Source organism: Syzygium oleosum, unplaced genomic scaffold (genome assembly GCF_021117445.2).
Source record: "Syzygium oleosum isolate NSW1041296 unplaced genomic scaffold, Sole_v2.1 Sole_v2.08, whole genome shotgun sequence".
NCBI lineage: Eukaryota > Viridiplantae > Streptophyta > Magnoliopsida > Myrtales > Myrtaceae > Syzygium > Syzygium oleosum.
The window spans coordinates 11,554,194-11,576,243 of NW_026607492.1; the positions used below are offsets into that span (position 1 = coordinate 11,554,194).

Below are 22,050 nucleotides of genomic sequence, written 5' to 3' on the forward strand. Positions count from 1 at the left end.
TACCATTGTACGCACATTTATGTCTACGGAGAGAGAAGTGATGTTAAAGAGATTTGTGCAGGTAGATTGGTGTAGTCACACTTAAGCTTCAGAGAACTGACAGAGAGCTGTCTTAAGAGAAAATCGAAAATTAAATCAGCATTGTAATATATTGGATCTAACGGTCCGGGAAATGGTGCAATCAATGACCGGATTCGATTTCTGTTTGGCGGCTTTCTACAATAAACCAGCGCTTCTGCACTTAAGGCAACAGTTTACATCATCCACCATACTGAAGTTCAAATGTTGCATTAGGATCCAATTTATTGTTAAAAAACTTGGCATTGAAAGTTTACTATTTTGAGGTTGACCCGCACGTGAACAACGCAGCGCCGGCGCATTTTCAAACTTCTTCAACTGATATTATGCAGTTTGTAAATCCAAAAATGGACCAATGTGCAAGATATCACAACCATTTTTTTTTTGTTCTGCAACATATCACAACCATACGAAGTAAAAATCCCTCAAAATCTCCAAGCAAACTTCAGATGGTGAGCACTCCCCAGAATGTCAGAATAGATCACTCTGCCTCGCCTCGCTGATCTTCCTTTACCACGTGACTCCCTCACAAGGGATTCCAATGAATTTGCTGGAAAAATACTGCCAATCATGTATGGCTATGGCTTGTGAATTCTCTGAATGATAGGACTGAAATTTCATTCTGCTAAGTAAAAAATCCAACAGGTATACTGATCGTGATTTTTTTAACTTCCATGAACAAGACTATAACCAGGAACTTTTCTCAACCTCCTCCTTTCCATGTCAGACCTCACTCTACCAGCATCGATCCACCGTCCTGCCACTGCATACGTATTATGGAGCATCACAAATGATACAGAGTTGCTCGGGTCCATTTCCAACAGCATCTTGCAAACTCCCTCTGCGATTTCAGCATTTCCCTGCACAGAACAAGCACCCAACAAAGACTCGAGAAGGGCAGTGGAAGCTAGATGAGGCAACCCTTTAGCAATCTCGAAGGCCTCATCCAGATGTCCTCTTCTTCCGAGGAGGTCTACCATGCAAGAATGGTGTTCTGTGTTTGGAGATACTCCCTGTTCAACCATAGAATGAAAAATCATCTTGGCTTGATGAACTAAGCCAGCATGGCTGCAAACTGACAGGATACTTAAATATGTGATGGCATCCGGTTTCATGCCAGTGAGTTCCATCTGCGAGAGAAGGTCGAGAGCAGCCTCAAAATTTCCATGCATCCCATATGCATTAATCATCACGCTCCAGGAGACTAAGTCCTTTTCATCGGAACTATTGAATAGATCCCTCGCTATCGATAAGTTTCCACATCTTGCATACAAGTCAATAAGGGAATTGTTGATCCCAATATCTTTCTCGAAGCCCTTCCGTATCACGTAAGATAGCACAGAATGGGCAAGGTTCGCGATAGTTAGCTGAGCAGAAGCAGAAATTAAGATCAGGACCGTAACATGGTCAGCCTCCAATCCCATACAAAGCAACCGGCAGAAAGCATCAACTGCTTTGTATGAATTTTTTGTTTGGACATGCATGCTCATTAAGGAATTCCACAAAGAGATGTCCAACTTATCTCCCATTTCAAACAACCTGAGGCTACATCTGATATCGTCAAATCTGGTGTACATGGATACAAGTGATGTAAGTAAGGGAGGGTCTCGAAGAATCCCTCTTCTCAGAGCAAAGGCGTGTATGGACTTGCCTTGCAGCTGCGAACAACATGAAGGCAATAAATTTATCAAAGTAACATCATTTGGTGTATTCTGATCCTCCTCCATCATTCGATGAAACAACACAAGGACATCACCATCAAGTTTTTTGTTTCGAAAGCCAGTCATTAGAGCATTCCATGAGACTAAATCTCTTCCAGGCATGATCTTAAAGAGCAAACTACTAGAATCGAGATCTCCACAGTTACAATACATGCTAATGAGAGCATTTACTAAAGCAACGTCCCAGGTGAACCCCATTTTGATGGCGTAACAGTGCAGAATCATCCCTTGCAGCAAATAGTTAATGGAAACATAACTTGGGAGAATACTTATTAGACTTACAAAATCCAACTTCATTTCTTCCTTTTGCATTAGGCGACCGAGCTCCCACGCTTTTTCAATTTGTCCAGTGCGTACACACCCCGAAATTAAAGTATTCCATGATACAATGTCTCTTGAGGCCATTCTGTTAAATAGAGCAAATGAGGAAGAAAGGTCATGACATTCACAGTAAAATGCCAGGAGAGCATTTGACACGTTAAGGTTAGAGACAACATCCATTTTCTCACTAAATGCATGGGCAGATTTTCCAATAAAATGGATTTAAGTTTGGAGCATGCAGAAACAATACTAACAATTGAAACAGGATCTGGAGTCAATCCTACAAATTGCATTTCAGAGAAGACAGCCAGACTTTCATCCAATAGCCTGTTATGCACATAACCTGAAATTAATGAATTCCATGTCAGCAAGTTTCTGTCGGGCATATCATCGAAAAGCGACTTGGCTGAATTTATATCCCCATGCTTGGCATAAAATGATACGAGGGAGGTTCCCACTGATATCTGACAACCTATTCCATGTTTCATTGTTAAAGCATGAAGGCATTTACCATGAACAGAATCATGCAGATTTTCACATGCAGCGATGATACACACAAACGTGACAACGTCAGGCTGTATTCCCAATCGAATCATTCGATGGAATATCTCAAACACATCAAGTGCCTTCTTTTTCTCCTTGTAAGCGTGAATCAAAGCATTCCAAACAGCCACGTTCTTTTCTTGAAGAGACTCAAACATATCTCTTGCGCTACATAGATTATCATCTATAGCATACATTGACACCAAAGCAGGAGCCAAATATCCATTCGATAAATGCCCAGATTTAAATGCAAGTCCATGGAGAGATCTGCCAATGTCAAAACGTCCTAGGCACGTGCATGCCGGAATTATACAGGCCAGAGTACTCACATTAGGATTCAATCCCATCGCACGGATCTTCCCGAAAAGCTCCAGCGCTTTCTTATGAAGGCCATTCAGAGAAGAGCCAGCAATCAGGGCGTTCCAAGAAACCAAATCTGGCTCGGGAATTAAATCAATCAGCTTGTCTGCAACCTCCAAACGACCAGTTTTCGCGTAGAAATCTAGCAGCGCAGTCTGCACCACAACATTGGCCTCAAACCCAGCTCTCAAAGCAACACAGTGTATCTCCTTCCCAACATCAAGGGCACCAAGAGCGGAACAAGCCTTGAGCACAAAAGGCAGAGTGAAGTTGTCCGACGGGCAACCAGCACTTCGACACCTCCCGTAAACCCGCATCACTTGCTCGTACAACCCAAGATCGCAGAGGCCCCTGACCATCGAATTCTGCAACGACAGGGTCACTCTGCGGGTGCCCCGGAAAGAAGACAGAGCTAAACAGGGATCACCCAAACGGAAACAGGACTTGACGAGCTCGCCGATCAAGAGACGTTCCTCAGCGAGTCCACTCACGATCAGGAGGCACTTCAGGGGCTTCAGGCGCTCGGGGTCTCTGCAGAGCTTCAATGTGCGGGCGCAACGGTGCCGGAGCCGGAGCCAACTGGAGCCATGAGCGCATCGTTCAGGCGCCGCGAAGGTCAGGTCTTCGGAGGCACGCGGGAGAGTCGTGAAGCGTGGAGCCATGGGGGAGTTCGACAGCATGTCGCGGGTCGTGGTCGCATCTTTTATATCAACGCCATTTTGGAGAATTCACTGCCGACGGAAGATGGTGAACGATGATGATGAGTTGAGTAAATAGGGGAAAGAAATCATCGAGTTCGACACGGTTGGAATTGGCGATGGAGAAAATGTAGGGAGATTTTAATAAATATATCAATAAAGTTAGAAAAAATATTACAAAAAAAAAATTCAAACTATGCCCCGGAACCTTGTGATGTCAAAAATCCCAATTTACCTAAACATTTTTCTTGCGACTTGTACTTATGTAGCATATTTGCCATTTATTTCACTTAAGCCACGTGGGTGTTATGTAAGTAAAATTTTGACGAAAGATGAATGTATCGCATAAATACAAAAAGAATTTATGGTAAATGCATCACAGCTGATATAGTTTTAAAATTTTTTGTGGCTTTTTCCCCTACAATTAGTAAACTGTGTACAGCTTAAAAATCACGTTAATTAACCTTCGTGCCGTAATTTCGCTCTCAAAATTTACAAATTGTTGTTATGAAAGCTCCTAATATGAGTTACCAAGCAATGGAGCGCAATCGTCATTCCCAAAATTGAAATTTTTATCAAACAGGTCCGGCAAATGAGAACCCATTTCATGCTTTCCCCGGTTCCGATCCTCTTGGTTTCGCCTCACGATTTGTTGATGCGGTAAGACAGCCCATTTGGAGAGCATCGATACGAGTACACGATTCTATTCGAACAACTCGTAGGACAAGACGGGCAATTCAGTTGGATTTAACATCGTCGTCGAAAGATTAGATACATCCACCTCATATACTTCATCTTAGCTGACATGAGAGTTTGAACATTCATGTCATACAAACTAATGCTTCGGACGCTGTCCATGAGAGCTTTGTGAATACACACAACCTTAATCCTGTTCATCGATCTTGATTTTCCTTGAGAATGCTGGCCTAGTTCGCTCGGTCCATACTGAACACAGCTCGAATGTCGCAGGACTATCGAACCTTTGGCCTTCATCCCCTTCAGGTTCAATCCTGCATCCAAGAAAGGGCGAAACTCTGAACGGGTCTACTCTTTAATGACAGGTGAACTTTACCACTAATTTGAGAAGTAAATATAAGAGTGGCTCTTACAGAAGTTCCCCCATGGGAGAGAATTGCTACACCAGCGGCATGGCTCGTCAGTTCATACACCATAAACCTCTTTCAGCACATCCAAGACTCTGTTTGCTATCTCTGTCCCAAACAACCTTGGAAAGCTGGACCCGAGGTCAATCTCGATAGTTTTCCTCTTAATTATACCGTCCCTTCTCTCTAAGTATGCTCTCTCCTCCTCTTCCACGTTTCTATCCACGGCGGCACATTTGTCCAACCATATTCCCAGGACTTCTTTGGCAACAGGAGAGACGTACTTCTCGACAATCTCATCCAAGCATTCCGCTTTACCTGCCTCGCTCTCTATGCGAAGCATGATAGCCGTGGGAGACACTACGCATCGTATGTAAAGGGCCGAGGAGAAATAAGGCTGAGCCTCTGGAAGTTTCTCGAGCACTTGCCTGCAGGACTCCAACTCGGTTTCCTCGTAGAATGTTGAAAGGTAGTCGGGGGAAGTTACGAGGTCCTTGCGAGGTGGCAAATCAAGGATTAGGACCAGTGACGTTGGGCTGCTCCGTATAAGCTCGAACAGAAAATTTGGAGCATCGGTTGAATTGTTGAGGTAGGCCGAAAGGCTGGTTATGTTCAGCGATCCTCCAGTTGGAAGCTGACAGTTTAGCCAACTTCCTAACAAAAAATCAACCTGACAAACCAAAACAAATAATTAAACAAACAACACATTTTTCCAAGAACTGAACTAAAATTTCCCTATATGGTCTATATATCACCATAATCTACAAATGATTGACTTTGGTGCAGGTTCATAATCATCACAGACCAACATGTTTCGGATGGATATAAACCATAGTTCCAGAGAAGGACGGTGAACATAAATAATTTTATCTGCACTTGAAAGAATTTAATTGCTGTATCAGACTGTGTCACCAGAACATCAGTTTTACGAAAACTTTCCTCACGGGTAAAAAGCTGGAGACCAAAGCAATCAAGGGACTCCAGAAAGCAATAGCAAAATACTGGCAGACAGAATAAGTTCGTTATCTATTGCCTATACAGCCAAGCAAAGAGATTGCTTTGATGAGGTTGAGGCCTTCCATTTCCAGAGCATCGCAAAGGAAATGTATCAGAGCAGGACCTCCAAAGAGCGCCGCAATTTCTGCCGCCAAGAACTTAAAAACTGGACCTCGCAATTCATCTGGCCCAGATTCGATCCATAAGAGGTCATAGTATCTAGGCATGAGCAGACTAAATTAAAATGGAGAGCAGCTAAATTTCTATCATAGCGGATGAGATAGCTTCTCTTCTAGAACTTATTCGGTTATAGAACAAGAACTCGATCATGCACGTGAAGTATTTATTGCCAAGCTATCCATTCATCAAGGCTCGTGGAATCTCACACCACATGTATTATCCTCTATGAGAAGATTCACGGTTAATCCAAACGCAAAGATAAATCCGTTTTGCACGTGAGCAGCTATCGCAACATGAATGAAACTTCTCGAGAACCTCGGCATGGATTAAACACATACATACATACACTATGCTTTGTGGAATAACTAGGAGATAGACACCTCTATAAGCCTTCTGGGTGGAATTTATGCAAAACACAGTCTCAATCTACCAGCAAAATTGGACAAAAGAACTTAAGACTATGGTCGTTCAAGCTGTGAGTTTTGTCATAGTGACGACTCGTATACAATCTCTACCAATGACCATATGATGCTGAGTCTACAGACAGGAGTGTGAACTCCACTCCCAAGCTTCTCTCACGACTCACAAACTCTTCTCGTCACCTTCAATTTCACCACCACACTCCGTCGCGGACCACATCTCCGAAGACTGAAGAGCCGAATCATACCTTGGAGGAACCCTGGCCGCGCCTGACGTAGAGAGAGCCACGAGCCGAGCCGGCGTCGTTCTGGTAGCACCGGACGTCGGGCGGGAGGGCGAAGGGAAGCAGCTGAGAGCCCAGCCGCTCCTCCGCCGCGGACACGAGATCGATCATCAGGCTCCGGTGCGGTGCCAACACGTGAGGGAACTCCATGAACTTGTCCGCAGCTTCCATTGATGACGCCGGAGACGGCGATCGAGAGGAAGAAGAAGAAGCAGCTGCGAATCGAGCGGAGGAAGAGCGAGGAGGCGGGAACTGAGGAGGCGACGGCGGCGGCAGCGGCGGAGGGAGTGGGGAGAGCAGCGAGAAGTGGCGGAAGATGACTGCCATTAACGATGGACTCTCGATAGAGCTTCAACGGACACCAAAATATCTGCCATGGGCGTCGATCCATTAATTTTGTGGATAATAATGATAAATGCGGGTCCAAATTTCTGAAAGGATAATTGTAAATTCAGTCCTCCAAACTCGAGCAAGTTTTGCAATTGGGTCCTCAGAATCTTCTTTCGAGAATCCAATTACAAAAACTGCGCAAGTTAGGGGGTTAGATTTGGAGTATGCCTCTCTGAAAATGACTCTTGGATTTCATTTAATCCGTTGGCAATCACTATAATTTGTGATTCAAAATCAGATCATCATCTAAAGCTCAATCAAGAGCTAGCAATCATTCGCAAATAAAGTAAGTGTATTTTAAAGGGATGATTTCTAGATCACCTCTCGCCTGAATTAGAAAGTTCACAACCTCGCAGGCAAAACAGTCAAAATGAATCATAAACACATTTTTTAGGTCTAATATCCTAAAAAACCATAAAATTTAACTTTTATCTCATAAAAAACCTCAAACTTTAAGTCATGCCTTAATTCTATCGTAAAATTTTTTTTGTTCCCTATAAACCCCTCAACTTTAGGTGTTGTCCTAATTCTACAATAATTTTTTTTTTGTCAAATAAAAAATCTCCAACTTTAGGTCTTGTCCTAATTTTATCTTAACATTTTAACAGTCTCATAAAAAACCACAAACTTTTACTTAAGTCACAAATCCATCCCATTAACCTTACTTAAGTAACGCACGTGGTCCTATGAAAAACCGTTTGAAAATTCATTTTGAAATTTATTTTGAAAGAATATAAAGACAGAGCTAGTCCTCATATCAGCAGACTTCCTTGCTCTTAAAATCATTTTTGCAATGAGGAGCAATATAGAAACCCAAAGCCTCAAACCTCACGAATGAGGATAATGTTCATCATAGGTTTGGTTTTGTTTCTACATGTCCTTAACAAAACATTTGACCACTTTTATTGAATTGAAAGACGTGATTACATCTATATCAATAGGAATGTAAATTGCAACTGAACTAAAATTACAAATGAAATCACAAGAAATTTGAAATTGTAATCAACAAAATGCAATGGAAAAAGCTAGTAACAAAAGTTCAAGATAATCTTCCTACTTCAGTGCGTAGGTATCTTCTGCTTCGGTTATGATAACGTTAATGGTATTCTCTTCGAATAAACCTAGCAGAACAGATTCTTCCTCTGCATGTAAGTCTTCTTCTTAAAGTAGCTTGGAAAGTCCAGGAAAAGTTTCCTTGATGTGAATCTGATGATAGGGAAGCTCTTTAGCTTTGCCCTTCAATATAGATGGATTAATGATATGATCACCTCGGTTTCTACAGCCTCCATGGTCCTTGGCCTCCATGGTGATCTTTAGAGCTATCTGGAATATAACCTACTCCGTGTTTCATTCTTATAGCAAGCGGAGTGATAGGTTCCTTGATTCCTTGGGATTTGGATCCAAGACCAATACCGGGAGTAAATCCATACTTGCATAACACCCTTCTAGACATAATGGATGGTGTTGAGAACTCCGGGGATTTTATGATGCAACCAGCAGGAATTTGCACCATTAAGATCATTTCGAAAGAATGATAACTTGGTTCTTCTTTCACTTCGGGTTCGACATACGGTATTGCACTCTCTTTGTAAGTGGTGAAATCTGTCTTCCCGTGTATGGTGATCATCTTACCATTAATGACGAACTTGACTTTCTGATGGAGACTTGAAGGAATAGCAGCAGCCATATGAATCCAAGGTCTTCCGAGTAACAACTTGAAAGTCCTCGGAATATCCACTACTTGGAAGTCAATCAGAAAAGGCACAGGGCCTATGTTTACCTCGAGCTGGATATCGCCAATAACGTCTTTCTTCATTCCATCAAACGAACGCACAGTTACCTTAGAAGGTTTAATGAGCTCTTCGCTAATCCCCAAGCGATGCAGTGTGCTTAGTGGACATAAATTAAGTGCGAAACCATTATCGATCAGCACATGTGATACCTCTTTGCCCTTGCATTTGACGGTAATATATAGCGCCTTATTATGGGAACACTCGTCGATTGGGAAATCTTCATCGGAGAAGGCAATTTAATCTTTCAAAAGAATAGTGCCAACAAAGTCTTCCAATTGTACTTCATTAATTATCTTCGGGACGTGCACTTCATTGAGAAGCTTCATAAGCACTATTTTGTGGCTTTCTGAAGTTTTGAAGAGATCCAACAAAGAAATCTGTGTCGGCATCTTTCTTAGCTGTTTAATTACCTCAAATTTGCTCGTCTTCATGACTGAAAGCAATTGTTTGACATCTTCTTCGGTTACTCCTTTCTTTTCGTGCTCACCTTCTTTCGGGACATTGCATCTCCCCGATCAGGTTATAGCATCAACTTCTTTGGGAGAGTAATCCCAAGGTACACACTTAGTATCAAACTTTGCTTTTGGAGGGAGAGTGATAATCACAGGCTGTGCTTCTTCTTCTTCGATCCTTAGCTGATCAATGTGAAGTTGGATAGTGATTAGTTCGACAGGACCTTCTTCCTTCTTATATTTATCTACCTCATCAAGCTTGATCAGAAATGGTGTAATCATGGATACCATGCTTCTATTGGCTTCATCAGCATCCATTCCACCCTAGCCATCAAGTGTGATCATTTCGTTCTTGCATGTCCACGGAGGGGATGTATATTTGATACGGTAATTATACCGGCCACTATCTTGACCTAGAAAATCAACAACTTCACCTTGTCTTCGTGCTTTTCGAACAAATCGCCTATCACCTCGGCGAATCTTTTTCTTCTTTTTCTCTTCTCGATCTTCATTTTCTTCGAGATTTAGTTGATTGATCGGGACCACGTCCATGCCACCTTATCCGTCCAGTATAATGTCTTCATTTTTGAACGCCCATGGTGGTGGAGTATATTTGACACGGTAATTGTATTTACCGCTGTCTTGACCGAGTAAGTCTACGGTTTCACCTTCCCTGGATGATTCCTGGGTGAAACGTCTTTCACCCTGTCTGACTTTTTCTTTCTTCTTTTCATCCTTATCTTTTTTTATCTTGGAGCATTTCTTTCTTAGACAGGGCTTTCTCCTCAGGGCTGATTTCATCATCCATACCACCCCAGCCATCGGGTACAATTACTTTATTTTTGAATGCCCATGGCGGTGGGGTATATTTCACTTGAAAGTTATATTTTCCGGAGTCTTCTCCTAAGTTGTCTATGATCTCGCCTTTTAGGAGCGCTTTTTGATGAAAGGGGGCATCTCCTAATCGAGAAGCTTTAATCTTGACCTCATATTCATCTTCATTGTCAGACTTGATCACTGTTTCTTCATCCTTGATCATGTTTACCGTATTGTGCTCAGGAAGAGGATTCTGATGTACATTTGGCTCAGGCTCTTGGAAGTTCAATATCTTCTTGTCAATGAGTTGTTGAACCTTGTACTTTAGAGTGGGACAATTATCTACATCATGTCCCCTTTTTTCCATGTGATAGGTACAGGTTTTTGATTCATCGTACCAAGAAAATCTTGCAGGATTGTCTCTCGGTACTTCTTTGGTCACCAAATGCCTTTCTAGAAGCATTGGTAATAGCTTTGACAAGGGTCGGGGCAACGATGTGTATTGCCTCATGGGCCTTTTATTTGGCTCGAACTGCCTTGGGTTTTTCCAAATGACATTTGATTGCTTTGGAAATGATGCTTGATGAGTATTTGGGCTAGACACCATAGCCACTTCTCGGATGGGCTCTTTGTCTTTTTTCCTGAGGTAAGGCCTTCATGCTGCTGTTTCTTGAGCTTTCTTCTCTTTCAATCCCCATTCAATTCTCTCACCCACTTTTACCAACATGGTGAATGTTTGACAGCCTGATACATGAAGCTTGTCATAATACTTACTTGGCAATGATTTTAGGAAGACCTCAATGAGCTCATCTTCACTTATGGCGGGCTTTACTTGTGAGGCAACAGCTTTCCATCTCTGAGCATAGGCTCTGAATCCTTCATTCTTCCGTTTCTCGGTTCTGACGAAATCTTTTCTAGTTGGAAGTACTTCAACATTAAACTTGTACTAGCGAAGAAATTCTCCCGCCAAGTGATCCCATTAAGTGAAGTCCTTTATGTTGAGGCTGTATACCATGCAAGGGCTGCTCCTCTCAAACTATCTTGAAATGTGGTAATAAGAAGTAGCGTGTTATCTGAATATCTTGCCATCTTACGGAGATAATACTTCAAATGGCTTTTGGGACAACCAGTGCCATCATACTTGCTCACGAACTCTGGTTCTTTATAATTTTATGGAACAACCACCTTCGCATACAGCAAGAACTTGTCGAACCTTTGAAGTTTATAGCCTTGACTTGCTAAGCATTCTTCAATTTTGGCCAATCTCTTGACCTCTTCTTCATTCTTCGTTTTGGACGTCTTCTTAATTTGATCATCCTCTTCCAAATTTATCACCTCAGGCGTAGTCTTTGGAGGATTTTCTTGAACCGGTTCTTTATTTCTGGCTGGTTCTTCAATCGGTGTTTCAGTAGTGTTTGAAGTTCCCACATTAGGAGTAGTAGGATATTGTCCACGGGATGTAAGAATAAGTGCCTTCATTTCTGCCATCATTGTAGCCATTTGGGTCATTTGATTCTCGACTTCAGCTAGTCGAGTACGGGTTTCTTCTTCTGCCATTCTAACTTGTAAGCGAGTCTGAGGTCTTTTACCTTCCGTTGCTAAACAACCTGTTTCGCCAAAAAGACCCGATATCAGCATAGTAAAATGATCATGAAACCATACATTCTTTTAATTGTATGGTTTCATGAGATTGTCAAAGATAAGAAATTTCATATAAGCCTTAGCTTCGTATAAAATTCTTCATCAATGTCATTCTCAAGTAATCATACAATTCAAAGAATTGTAATCTATGGTGATTCTTTACAAAACATACTTTGAAACTTCATTAAGCAATTGTTCATTAAGCAATTGTTTCAATTTTGAAAATTTTTTATTACAATGCTATTCATCAAAATAGGGGAACACTAGCTTAAACAAGTCTAGGCTTCTTGCTAGCTAAGGTAGCTTCGGCTTCTTCATATTCCTTGGCTCGTGTCTCCCATTCTTCCACATCAATTACAACCTCCTCGGGACCATACGGCTCTACACCTGGTATGCTTGGCACAATGTAATCTAGGATGTACGGCTCATCGAAATGAGTAGTAACACTCAAGGGTACATAGGGTTAGACATCGATTGATCGCTTAGCCTTCAACCACTTTATATATTCGTTGGACGCCGAAAAGAGCTTCATTTCTCCTTCCAAATCTTCAGGCCATTGAACTATTTGCTTGGTTGATTTCTTCAAGGAATTCACGATCCCATCAACCCTTGTTCGCAGCTCTTTTCTTTCCCTTTCCGATAGGAGTTTTTGTGGTATCTTAAATGTGAACTCCTCAGGATGCCAAATAGGTGGAATTTATTGGACCATTCCGAATTGCCGTATGACTCTTAGTGGACAATAAGCGGTTCCTCCGCTCAATCCAAGCAATGGCACCAAATTGCCGTCTTGGGTAGTAATTTGAGCTTTTGCTATCTTCGGCCATTGAATTTTCCATTGAAACTGATTGGGAGTTAATGCTCTAACGAAGTTTACCCACTCATGAAAAGAGTATTTTGGCATTTTGTCTTGGAGTTTCAAATACTTCTCAATAGGGTTGGTAGATGAGTCGATCTCTCGAATGCACATATAACGTTCCTAAGGTCGAATATGGGAAATAAACCGTATAGAAAGTAACCTAGTTGAAGCTTGAAGTACACCCTTTTGTTGATTTTGGTATTTGTTTAAGGAAATGATGGTCTCCGCCAAGAGCATATTGGAGAAGTCCCACTTTAGGCAAGCTTGCCTAGCGATTACTGCAACAAGAGGATTCAACCCGGTCCTTGATGTAGGGAATAAGACAAATTCGAAGAAGGTAAGAATAAAAACCCTTGCGGAAGTGTTTCCCGTTTCTTTCGGCAACTTGGAGTAATTGGCCACCAAGTAAGATAAAGGAAATCTCCTGGTATTTGACTTGATCAAGTTTTCCACTTGAGGAGTCTTCAAGTTTAAGAATTCAGCTATAACGCTCGTGGGTTTCAATCCAACTAGGGGCTCAATGGTTCTTGACTCGAAATCAATCCCAATGGTTGCCTTATATTCTTCTAGTGTAGGTACCATCTCGTGCTCGCCCAATTGAAATGTGGCAGTGATAACTTCCCAAAAATGGGATAATGCTTGAATTAAGCTCACTTGGTACTCCAGATTGATGAGCTGGAACAAATACCCGAGCCTTTCCCTTACGTATGCTTTGTTGTCCTTTGTCATGTTTATCCACCATGCCAAAAGCTCCTTCCTTGGAATAGGAATGACTTGTATGTCTAGTTTCCCCATTTCGATCTAAGGCGTGTAAAAGAAAGTGATTATTATTCACCATGGATTACCAATTGATTTTAATGCCTCCATTTTAATTATATGTCTATTCAAGGTACGATGGAGGTAAAATACACTTGCATGCCTAGAAAGTAATGCAAATGTCATTTTGAATCCGTTTAGACCTTAAAGGAGCATATATTTGAGATCATGGAAAAATTCAATGTGTGATGTAAATGCCCATTCTGTCATACTCCATTTAGACCATAAAGTCCTAAACTATGGTTTACAACTTCGAATACATTGAAATGAACGAATAAGCACTTGAATTACATGGAAAATCCGCCAAGGACCTATACATTTCATCTAAAAATGAAAGAATGGTCAAATGGAGTATGACGCCCTAAGCATGCATTCTAAAATGAAAAGGCATTTAAACCAAGCATTCAATATCATTTTAGGCATTTTTTTTAAAATGTGCCAACTAACATGCATAATTGTAAAAGAATGGAATGGAATAATACTTGCTTACCAGGACATTTTTTTTTGGTTTTAGGTATACCAACCACAAAGACAAACGAATGCAACCAGTGAAGTTTTGACGCCTAAAAGGGTAGGATATGCTAAAGGCTCAAGGTTACCACCTTAATGGACAAGGGATTCCATTCTAATAGGCAATCGGCCCAAAGTAATGAAATATTATTCCACCTCGGCGATCGGTATTGCATTTAAACAATCCCATGAACAATCAGCTCATAGTTTCGCCTAAACACATACCTCCTAAGGGTAATCCTAAATGTAGCCGGGGTTGGGCCACGGGTGGTGTATGCTAATAGTGTAGTGCTAAAGCAATTTAAAAGCATGCATAGCAATTGTTGATCAAACAACACTTCTAAAATTCATTCAAACCACATTCAATCTCAACATTATCCTGCAAAACAAAGGTTAGCAAAGACTACACCCCATATACCACCCGCCTGCAAAACCATTTAACACTATCGTTAGCGGGACATACCTGGGATCCTTGCAAGCACAAAACACAAGCGTATCGTTCTATCTAGGCCTAAGTCCACTTGGAAAAGGTAAGTCCCTAGCAGAGTCGCCAAGCCTATCGCGCCGCGCTATTTTTTTTGACTTTCGGGATTTGCGCACTAAGGAGGTATTTCCGTGTAAAGGTCTCTCCCAAACTATACCTCACGTGACAGCAGATGGTAATTTCCTATTTGGTCTAAGTTTTTTTAATTTTGGAGTCATCACTAGTCATTATTGGTAGGTAGACTAGAAACCTAATCGGGGTACGAGAGAAATACCACGATTCTACAAATCAGAGATTCTGAGTACGGGAACTTGGTTACGTTATTGATCCCAAATCGAGATCCCTAACGCTCTTTCGGCACCAAAGAACGATACGATGTCTAACGTGTCATGCAAGTTTCCAAGGCTTACCCACTAATTCTATCCATTCTAATCGCGGGGAAAACCAATCAAGAATTAAATGCGCAATCAATGTCAATCAAATCAATCAATCCTAAATGGTTTCTAAAAATGAAAATTAATCAAAACATCCAAACCCTAATAAAGCTCTAGAAGCTTATTCATTTCATGATTTGCACTTTTTTAGGGTTTTAGGCTCCGTTCGTTTGGCGAAAAATATTCTTCTTTTGGAAAATATTTTTTCGGAAGTCATTTTCCTGGAAAATATTTTTCCGGAACATAATTTTCCGATGTTCGGCGACCAATATGAAAAAGTTTCGGAAAATATTTTTCGCTGCCGGCCGGTGACCGGCGACGGCGGTAGCGGAGGCCGGCGACCGATGGCCAACATCCGGCGTCCGACAGCGGCGGCGGCGGCGGCCGCGGCCGGCGACTGGCGGCGGCAGCGGCGGCCGGCGACCTTAGTGAAGAAGAAGAAGAAGAAGAAGCTCCGGAAAATGATTTCCGCTTTTGAAGAAGCGGAAGTCATTTTCCGTAGACTTAGGCTATTTTGTGAAGGGTGGAAGGAAAATATTTTCCCACGGAAAATGTTTTCCGCCCCCCGAACACCGGAAAACCCGGAAAATGTTTTCCGGGAGAATATTTTCCGCCAAACGAACAGAGCCTGAGGGTTTTTTAGGGGTTATAACCCCTGAATTTGAGATTTTCTAAAAATGCCACTTGGGCACTTCCAAAAATTCAAATTTCACTTTCTAAGGTTGGCCACAGTGTTTTTGAACCATTCTGTGAATTTTTAAAATTTTTAATTTTTTTTTTGGAAATTGAATTTTTGAAAATTTCATTAACCGAGAATTGATTTTTATGATTTTCAGAAAATTTTCATGAATTTTCCAATTTTTCAATTTTTTATTGATTTTCTAAAATTTTCACATTTTTTATTTGTATTTTTTGAATTTTCTGAATTTTTATGAATTTTCTGAAAGTTTTTTAATTTTTATGAATTTTCTAATTTTTTTAATTTTTCTGTGAATTTCCTATTTTTCTAAAATTTTTTCGATTTCTCATTTTTTTTATATTTTTCCGATTTTACAAAATATTTTATTTTTATTTTTTTTATTTTTTTATTTTTATGAATTTTTTTAATTTTTTATGAATTTTTTAATTTTATTATTTTTTTAAAATTCCCTCCGAGAAATGAACCGGACTGGCCCGGTTCAACCCGATTTGGCTAAACTGAATCGTGCGTTGCCGACGCCAGCGCCGGTCATCTCCTCCGGTGAGCATGACGCCAGAAACGACGTCGTTTTCCTTTCTGTTCACTAAGGCATTTTATCAAACACCTCATGGGCATGAATCTTAGTCTATGTTCTCGAGGCCGCCAGTTTGAATCATTCTCCAGCGACCTTCCGGTGAGAATTTCGTCATTCTGATTGATCCGTTGTAAAGTTCGTGTATTCTATTTTCAGTCCGATCCATTTAGCACATCGTCGAACCTCTGCTGGCCGGCGTAAAACCGATCCAAAAAAACCTAACTTGCTAACTATCCTAAACCATATATTCAAGCCCACAAATTATCATACAAATCGCCCTAGCCGTCTATGTCGATCTCAATTGATATAAAATCATCAAACAAGGTGAGAAAATGCTAACTTGGATGGCCTATGGCCATGGGGATGCTCCGGCGAGATCCTCTGAATTCCGGCGAGATAGTTCACGAAATGGCCAATTCGGTTTATGCGTTTTTAATGCCCAAAAATGCAATCAAACAACACAAAATATGATTAGAAATGCATTCTAAGCATTCAGAAACTCAAAATCTAAGAGAAGATTGCATAATCAGCAAGATTGAACTAAATCATGCTTTCTGGAATTCTGGAAAACCGTGACGTTGAGAGGATTTTACCTTCTTCGAATGTAATCAAATCGGAGTTCCTGGACTAGGCGGTGCCCGTGGAGTTGTTCTTCAACACTCAAACTTCCAACTGGTGGTCTTGGCTTCGCCGAAAGGGCTCTGAGCACGCCGGGCGAGCTCGATTGTCAGGCGTTCACAGCCAACTCTCGTTCTAGTTCGCCGGTGAGGAAACTCACCGTCGAGACCGATTTGTCATCGCTTTTCAATCGGAAAAGCACTGATCGCTCGGTCTTAGGGAGTCTCTACTCACCTCACGTTCAATCTCTCTCTCATTCACACGTATTCTCTCTCTCCTCTCTCCTTGGCATTTCGTCGAATACCTTCCTCTTTCAATGTTCAGTTTTTCTTGGTTTTTGTTCACTGATTTTTCCTGCCCAAAGTTCGTTGTAACCGACTTTCGATCGGTTGGATCGGTTCCCAGGTGCCAGCTGGCCAAGTCGATTTTCACGTGCCAAATTGGCTGGAAAAGATCGGCAAAGTCACGGGCTTGAAATGTTTTTTCTGGGTTTAATGGGCATTCTGGGTGAGTCGGGTAAGGGAGATGAACAACCCGGGTCGGGTCGGGTTGACCCGGTTGACCCGGCAGACCCGGGTTGGTCTAAATTTGCCAATTAAGCTCAATTATGACCCAATTTTCAAAATTAAACCCCAAAATTGAATTCCTCATCATATTTTGAACCCAAATATATGATTTTCCCCAATTTTTATTATAATTATGTCCAAGATTTTCACATTTTTGTATTCGGGTTAATAGGGTTTTGTTCAAGTTGACGTCCTAATGACCCGATTAGGAAAAATTGATGCCAAAATTGAATTACCCACATCTGATTAACCCTACAAATGATGGTCTCATGGTTCGACAATTTCATATTGGGCACGATTCCCAATTTGGGCTTAAAATTCTTAATTTTCAATTGAATTTTGGGGTTTTCTGATTTCTTTGACAAATTGTGCAATTGGACTGACCATTATGTAATTCAAGGTCCCAGAATCATTTGTTGTGAAGACACTATGACTTAAAAATGACTAGAAAAGATTTAATTGCATTTTTGGTTCAATTCGGGTTTGATTTTGCCCAATTTTGGGAAAAACATATACCTGATTGAGATTTTTCAAAATTGATGTTGTATTAATGACTATTTTTATGGAATTTTCTGATTCCATTTGCTATTTTTCATGATTTTCTCACTTATTTTGACTAAAAGAAATTAAGAAAAAATGCAGGAAAATGCTAAAAAAATTATTTTTTGGTTTAGAAGTAGGTTTCTAGGCTTGGCCAAGATTCCTAGTCCTAATTTTGAGATTTTTGAAAATATGAAAAAAAAAATGAGCTAAAAATCAGGTGTCAAGAGTGTCTCCCATTCTTCCACATCGATTACAACCTCTTCGGGAACATACGGCTCTCCACCTGGCGTGCTTGGCACAATGTACTCTAGGATGTATGGCTCATCGAAATGAGTAGTAACACTTAAGGGTACATAGGGTTCGACGTCGATTGGTTGCTTAGTCTTCAATCACTTTATATACTCGTTGGATGCCAAAAAGAGCTTCATTTCTCCTTCCAAATCTTCAGGCCATTGTACTATTTGCTTGGTTGATTTCTTCAAGGAATTCACGATTCCATCAACTCTTATTCGCAGCTCTTTTCCTTCCTTTTCCAATAGGGATTTTTGTGGTATCTCAAATGTGAACTCCTAAGGATGCCAAATAGGTGGAATTTGTTGAACCATTCCAAATTGTCGTATGACTCTTAGTGGGCAATAAGCAATTCCGCCGGTCAATCCAAGCAAAGGCATCAAATTGCCATCTTGGGTAGTAATTTGAGCTTTCGCTATCTTCGGCCATTGAATTTTCCATTGAAACTGGTCGAGAGTTAATGCTCTAATGAAGTTTGCCTACTCATGAAAAGAGTATTTTGGCATTTTGTCTTGGAGTTTCGAATACTTCTCAATAAGGTTGGTAGATGAGTCGATCTCTCGAATGCGCATATAATGTTCCCAAGGTCGAATATGGGAAATAAACCATACAGAAAGTAACCCAGCTGAAGCTTGAAGTACACCATTTTGTTGATTTTGGTATTTGTTCAAGGAAATGATGGTCTCCGCCAAGAGTATATTGGAGAAGTCCCATTTTAGGCAAGCTTGCCTAGCAATTACTGCAATGAGAGGATTTAATCCGGTCCTTGATGTAGGGAATAAGACGAATCGAAAGAAGGCAAGAATGAAAACCCTCGCGGAAGTATTTCCAGTTTCTTTCGGCAACTTGGAGTAATTGGCCACCAAGTAAGATAGAGGAAATCTCCCGGTATTTGACTTAATCAACTTTTCCACTTGAGGGGTCTTCAAGTTTAAGAATTCAGCTATAACACTCACGGGTTTTAATCCAAATGGGGGCTCAACGGTTCTTGACTCGAAATCAATCCCAATGGTTGCCTTATATTCTTCTAGTGTAGGTACCATCTCGTGCTCGCCCAATTGAAATGTGGCAGTGGTAACTTCCTAGAAATGGGATAATGCTTGAATTAAGCTCACTTGGTACTCCAGGTTGATGAGTTTGAACAAATACCCGAGCCTTTCTCTCACGTATGCTTTATTGTCTTTTGTCATATTTACCCATCATGCCAAAACCTCCTTTCTTGGAATCGAAATGACTTGTATGTCTAGTTTCCCCATTTCAATCTAAAGCACGTAAAAAAAAATTGATTATTATTCACCATGAATTGCCGATTGATTTTAATGCCTCCATTTCAATTATATGTTCTTTTAAGGTAAAACGAAGGTAAAATACACTTGCATGTCTAGAAAGTAATGTAAATGTCACTTTAAGTCCGTTTAGACCTTAAAAGAGCATGTACTTGAAATCATGGACAAATTCAATGTGTGATGTAAATGCCCATTCTGTCATACTTCATTTAGACCATAAAGTCCTAAACTATGGTTTACAACTTCGAATACATTTAAATGAACGAATAAGCACTTGAATTACATGGAAAATCCGCTATGGACCTATACATTTTATTTAAAAATGAAAGAATGGTCAAATAGAGTATGACGCACTAATCATGCATTCTAATATGTAAGGGCATTTAGACCAAGCATTGAATGTCATTTAGGTATTTTTTGAAAATGTACCAACTAACTTGCATAATTGTAAAAGAATGAAATGGAACGATACTTGCTTACCATAACGTTTTTGTTTAGTTTTAGGTATACCAACCACAAAGACAAGCGAATGCAACCAGTGAAGTTTTGACGCCTAAAAGGGTAAGATATGCTAAAGGCTCAAGGTCACCACCTTAATGGACAAGGGATTCCATTCCAATAGGCAATCGGCCTAAAGTAATAGAATATTATTCCACCTTGGTGATCGGTATTGCATTTAAATGCTCCCATGAGCAATCGGCTCATAGTTTCGCCTAAACACATACCTCCTAAGGGTAATCCTAAATATAGCCGGGGTTGGGCCACGGGTGGTGTGTGCTAATAGTGTTGTGCTAAAGCAATTTAAAGACATGCAGAGCAATTAATGACCAAACAACACTTCTCATATTCATTTAAACCACATTCAATCCCAACACCATCCTGCAAAACAAGGGTTAGCAAAGACTACACCCCTTATACCACCCGCCTGCAAAACCATTTGACACTATCATTAGCGGGACGTACCTAGGATCCTTGCAAGCACAAAACACAAGCGTATCGTTCTATCAAGGCCTAAGTCCACTTAGAAAAGAAACTTCCCCAGTGGAGTCACTAAGCCTGTCGTGCCGCGCTTTTCTTTTTTTGGGACTTTCGGGGTTTGCGCGCTAAGGAGGTATTTCCGTGCAAGGGTCTCTCCCAGACCATACTTCACGTGACAGCGAATGATAATTTCCTATTTGATCTAAGTTTTTTGATTTTGGAGTCGCCACTAGTCATTATTGGTAGGTTGACTAGAAACCTAATCGAGGTACGGGAGAAATACCACGATTCTACGAACTAGAGATTCTGAGTACGGGGACTTGGTTACGCTAATGATCCCCAAATTGAGATCCCTAACGCCCTTTCGGTACCTAAGAACGATACGATGTCTAACGTGTCATGCAAGTTTCCGAGTCTTACCCATTAATTCTATCCATTCTAATCGCGAGGAAAATCAATCAAGAATTAAATGCGCAATCAATATCAATCAAATAAATCAATCCTAAATGGTCTCTAAAATGAAAATCAATCAGGACATCCAAACCCTAATGAAGCCTTAGAAGCTTATTCATTTCATGATTTGTATTTTTTAGAATTTTAGGGGTTATAACCCCTGAATTTGAGATTTTCTAAAAATGCCACTTGGATACTTCCAAAAATTCAAATTTCACTTTCTAAGGTTGGCCACAGTGCTTTTGAACCATTCTGTGAATTTTTGAAATTTTTGATTTTTTTTTTCGGAAATTGAATTTCTGAGAATTTCATTAACTGAGAATTGATTTTTATGATTTTCTGAAAATTTTTATGAATTTTCCAATTTTCCAATTTTTTAGATTTTCTGAATTTTTTATTTGAATTTTCTGAAAATTTTTGAATTTTCTGATTTTTTTTTATTTTTTTCTCTGTGTATTCCCTATTTTTCTGAAATTTTTTTATGTCTTCCAAAATTTTTCTGAATTTTTATTTATTATTTTTTTGAATTTTTTTTGAATTTTTTGAATTTTTTATTTTTTTATGAATTTTTTTAGATTTTTATTATTTTTTAGATTTTTTTATTATTTGGATTTTTATTTAAATTTTCCTGTCGGGAAAATGAACCGGACTGGCCCAGTTCAAGCTGAGCCGAGCATCGCCGGCTCCTGCGCCGGTCATCTTCTCCGGCGAACGCGACACCAAAACGGCGCCATTTCGCCCCTGTTCATTGAGGCATTATGCCGAACAGGTGGTGGGCATGCATCCTTCCTTAACATTCTCAAGGCCGTGACTTTGGATTGGAATTCGGCGACCTTCCGGCTACTATCTCACCATTTCTTTTGATCGATCATCGAGCCCATATATTCTAGTATGGATCTAGCCTAATCATAGTGCCACCGGACGTTCGCCGGCCGGCGAAATATCGGTCTAAAAACCCTAACTTGTAAACTGTTTTGGCAAGTTTTTCCAGAATGTAAATCTTAATTCTAATCGCCCTAGGCATCTAGATCGTTCAAAACAAAAATCAAATCATCATACAAGATAATGAAAAGCCTACTTGAATGGCCTAAGGCCTTGACGACTCTCCGGCGAGGCGTGGGAGCTCCGGCGAAAATTTCAGAAATT

At 40.5% G+C, this 22,050-nt stretch overlaps 2 protein-coding genes across 4 annotated transcripts; both read right to left on the reverse strand.

Moving 5' to 3' along the window:
- Positions 1 to 176: 176 nt before the first annotated feature.
- LOC115673852 (pentatricopeptide repeat-containing protein At1g11290, chloroplastic-like) lies at positions 177 to 3,911 on the reverse strand. 2 transcript variants are annotated; one of them, XM_056313811.1, is made up of 2 exons: positions 2,993 to 3,911; positions 177 to 2,463 (listed from the first exon to the last, which is right to left on the reverse strand). In XM_056313811.1, exons 1-2 carry the CDS (start codon positions 3,701 to 3,703, stop codon positions 2,401 to 2,403), a joined length of 774 nt encoding a protein of 257 aa, XP_056169786.1. In that variant the 5' UTR covers positions 3,704 to 3,911; the 3' UTR covers positions 177 to 2,400. The 2 variants fall into 2 exon arrangements, with proteins under 2 accessions (XP_056169786.1, XP_030451961.2); XM_030596101.2 differs by having other exon boundaries at positions 2,993 to 3,129.
- Positions 3,912 to 4,440: 529 nt separating this feature from the next.
- LOC115673890 (red chlorophyll catabolite reductase, chloroplastic) lies at positions 4,441 to 7,088 on the reverse strand. 2 transcript variants are annotated; one of them, XM_056314137.1, is made up of 3 exons: positions 6,668 to 7,088; positions 4,831 to 5,494; positions 4,441 to 4,755 (listed from the first exon to the last, which is right to left on the reverse strand). In XM_056314137.1, the coding sequence occupies exons 1-2, from the start codon at positions 7,028 to 7,030 to the stop codon at positions 4,883 to 4,885; spliced, it is 975 nt and encodes a 324-aa protein (XP_056170112.1). In that variant the 5' UTR covers positions 7,031 to 7,088; the 3' UTR covers positions 4,441 to 4,755; positions 4,831 to 4,882. The 2 variants fall into 2 exon arrangements, with proteins under 2 accessions (XP_056170112.1, XP_056170111.1); XM_056314136.1 differs by having other exon boundaries at positions 4,441 to 4,731; positions 6,668 to 7,087.
- Between the last annotated feature and the right edge of the window lie 14,962 nt (positions 7,089 to 22,050).

Excerpts from the sequence above, each read along its gene's own strand:
- LOC115673852 (XM_030596101.2), bottom strand. The coding sequence starts at position 2,300 with ATGGATGTTGTCTCTAACCTTAACGTGTCAAATGCTCTCCTGGCATTT.
- LOC115673890 (XM_056314137.1), bottom strand. The coding sequence starts at position 7,030 with ATGGCAGTCATCTTCCGCCACTTCTCGCTGCTCTCCCCACTCCCTCCG. Across the intron at positions 5,495-6,667 it reads GCGGCCAGGGTTCCTCCAAG|GTTGATTTTTTGTTAGGAAG; the intron begins GTATGATTCGGC and ends TTGGTTTGTCAG.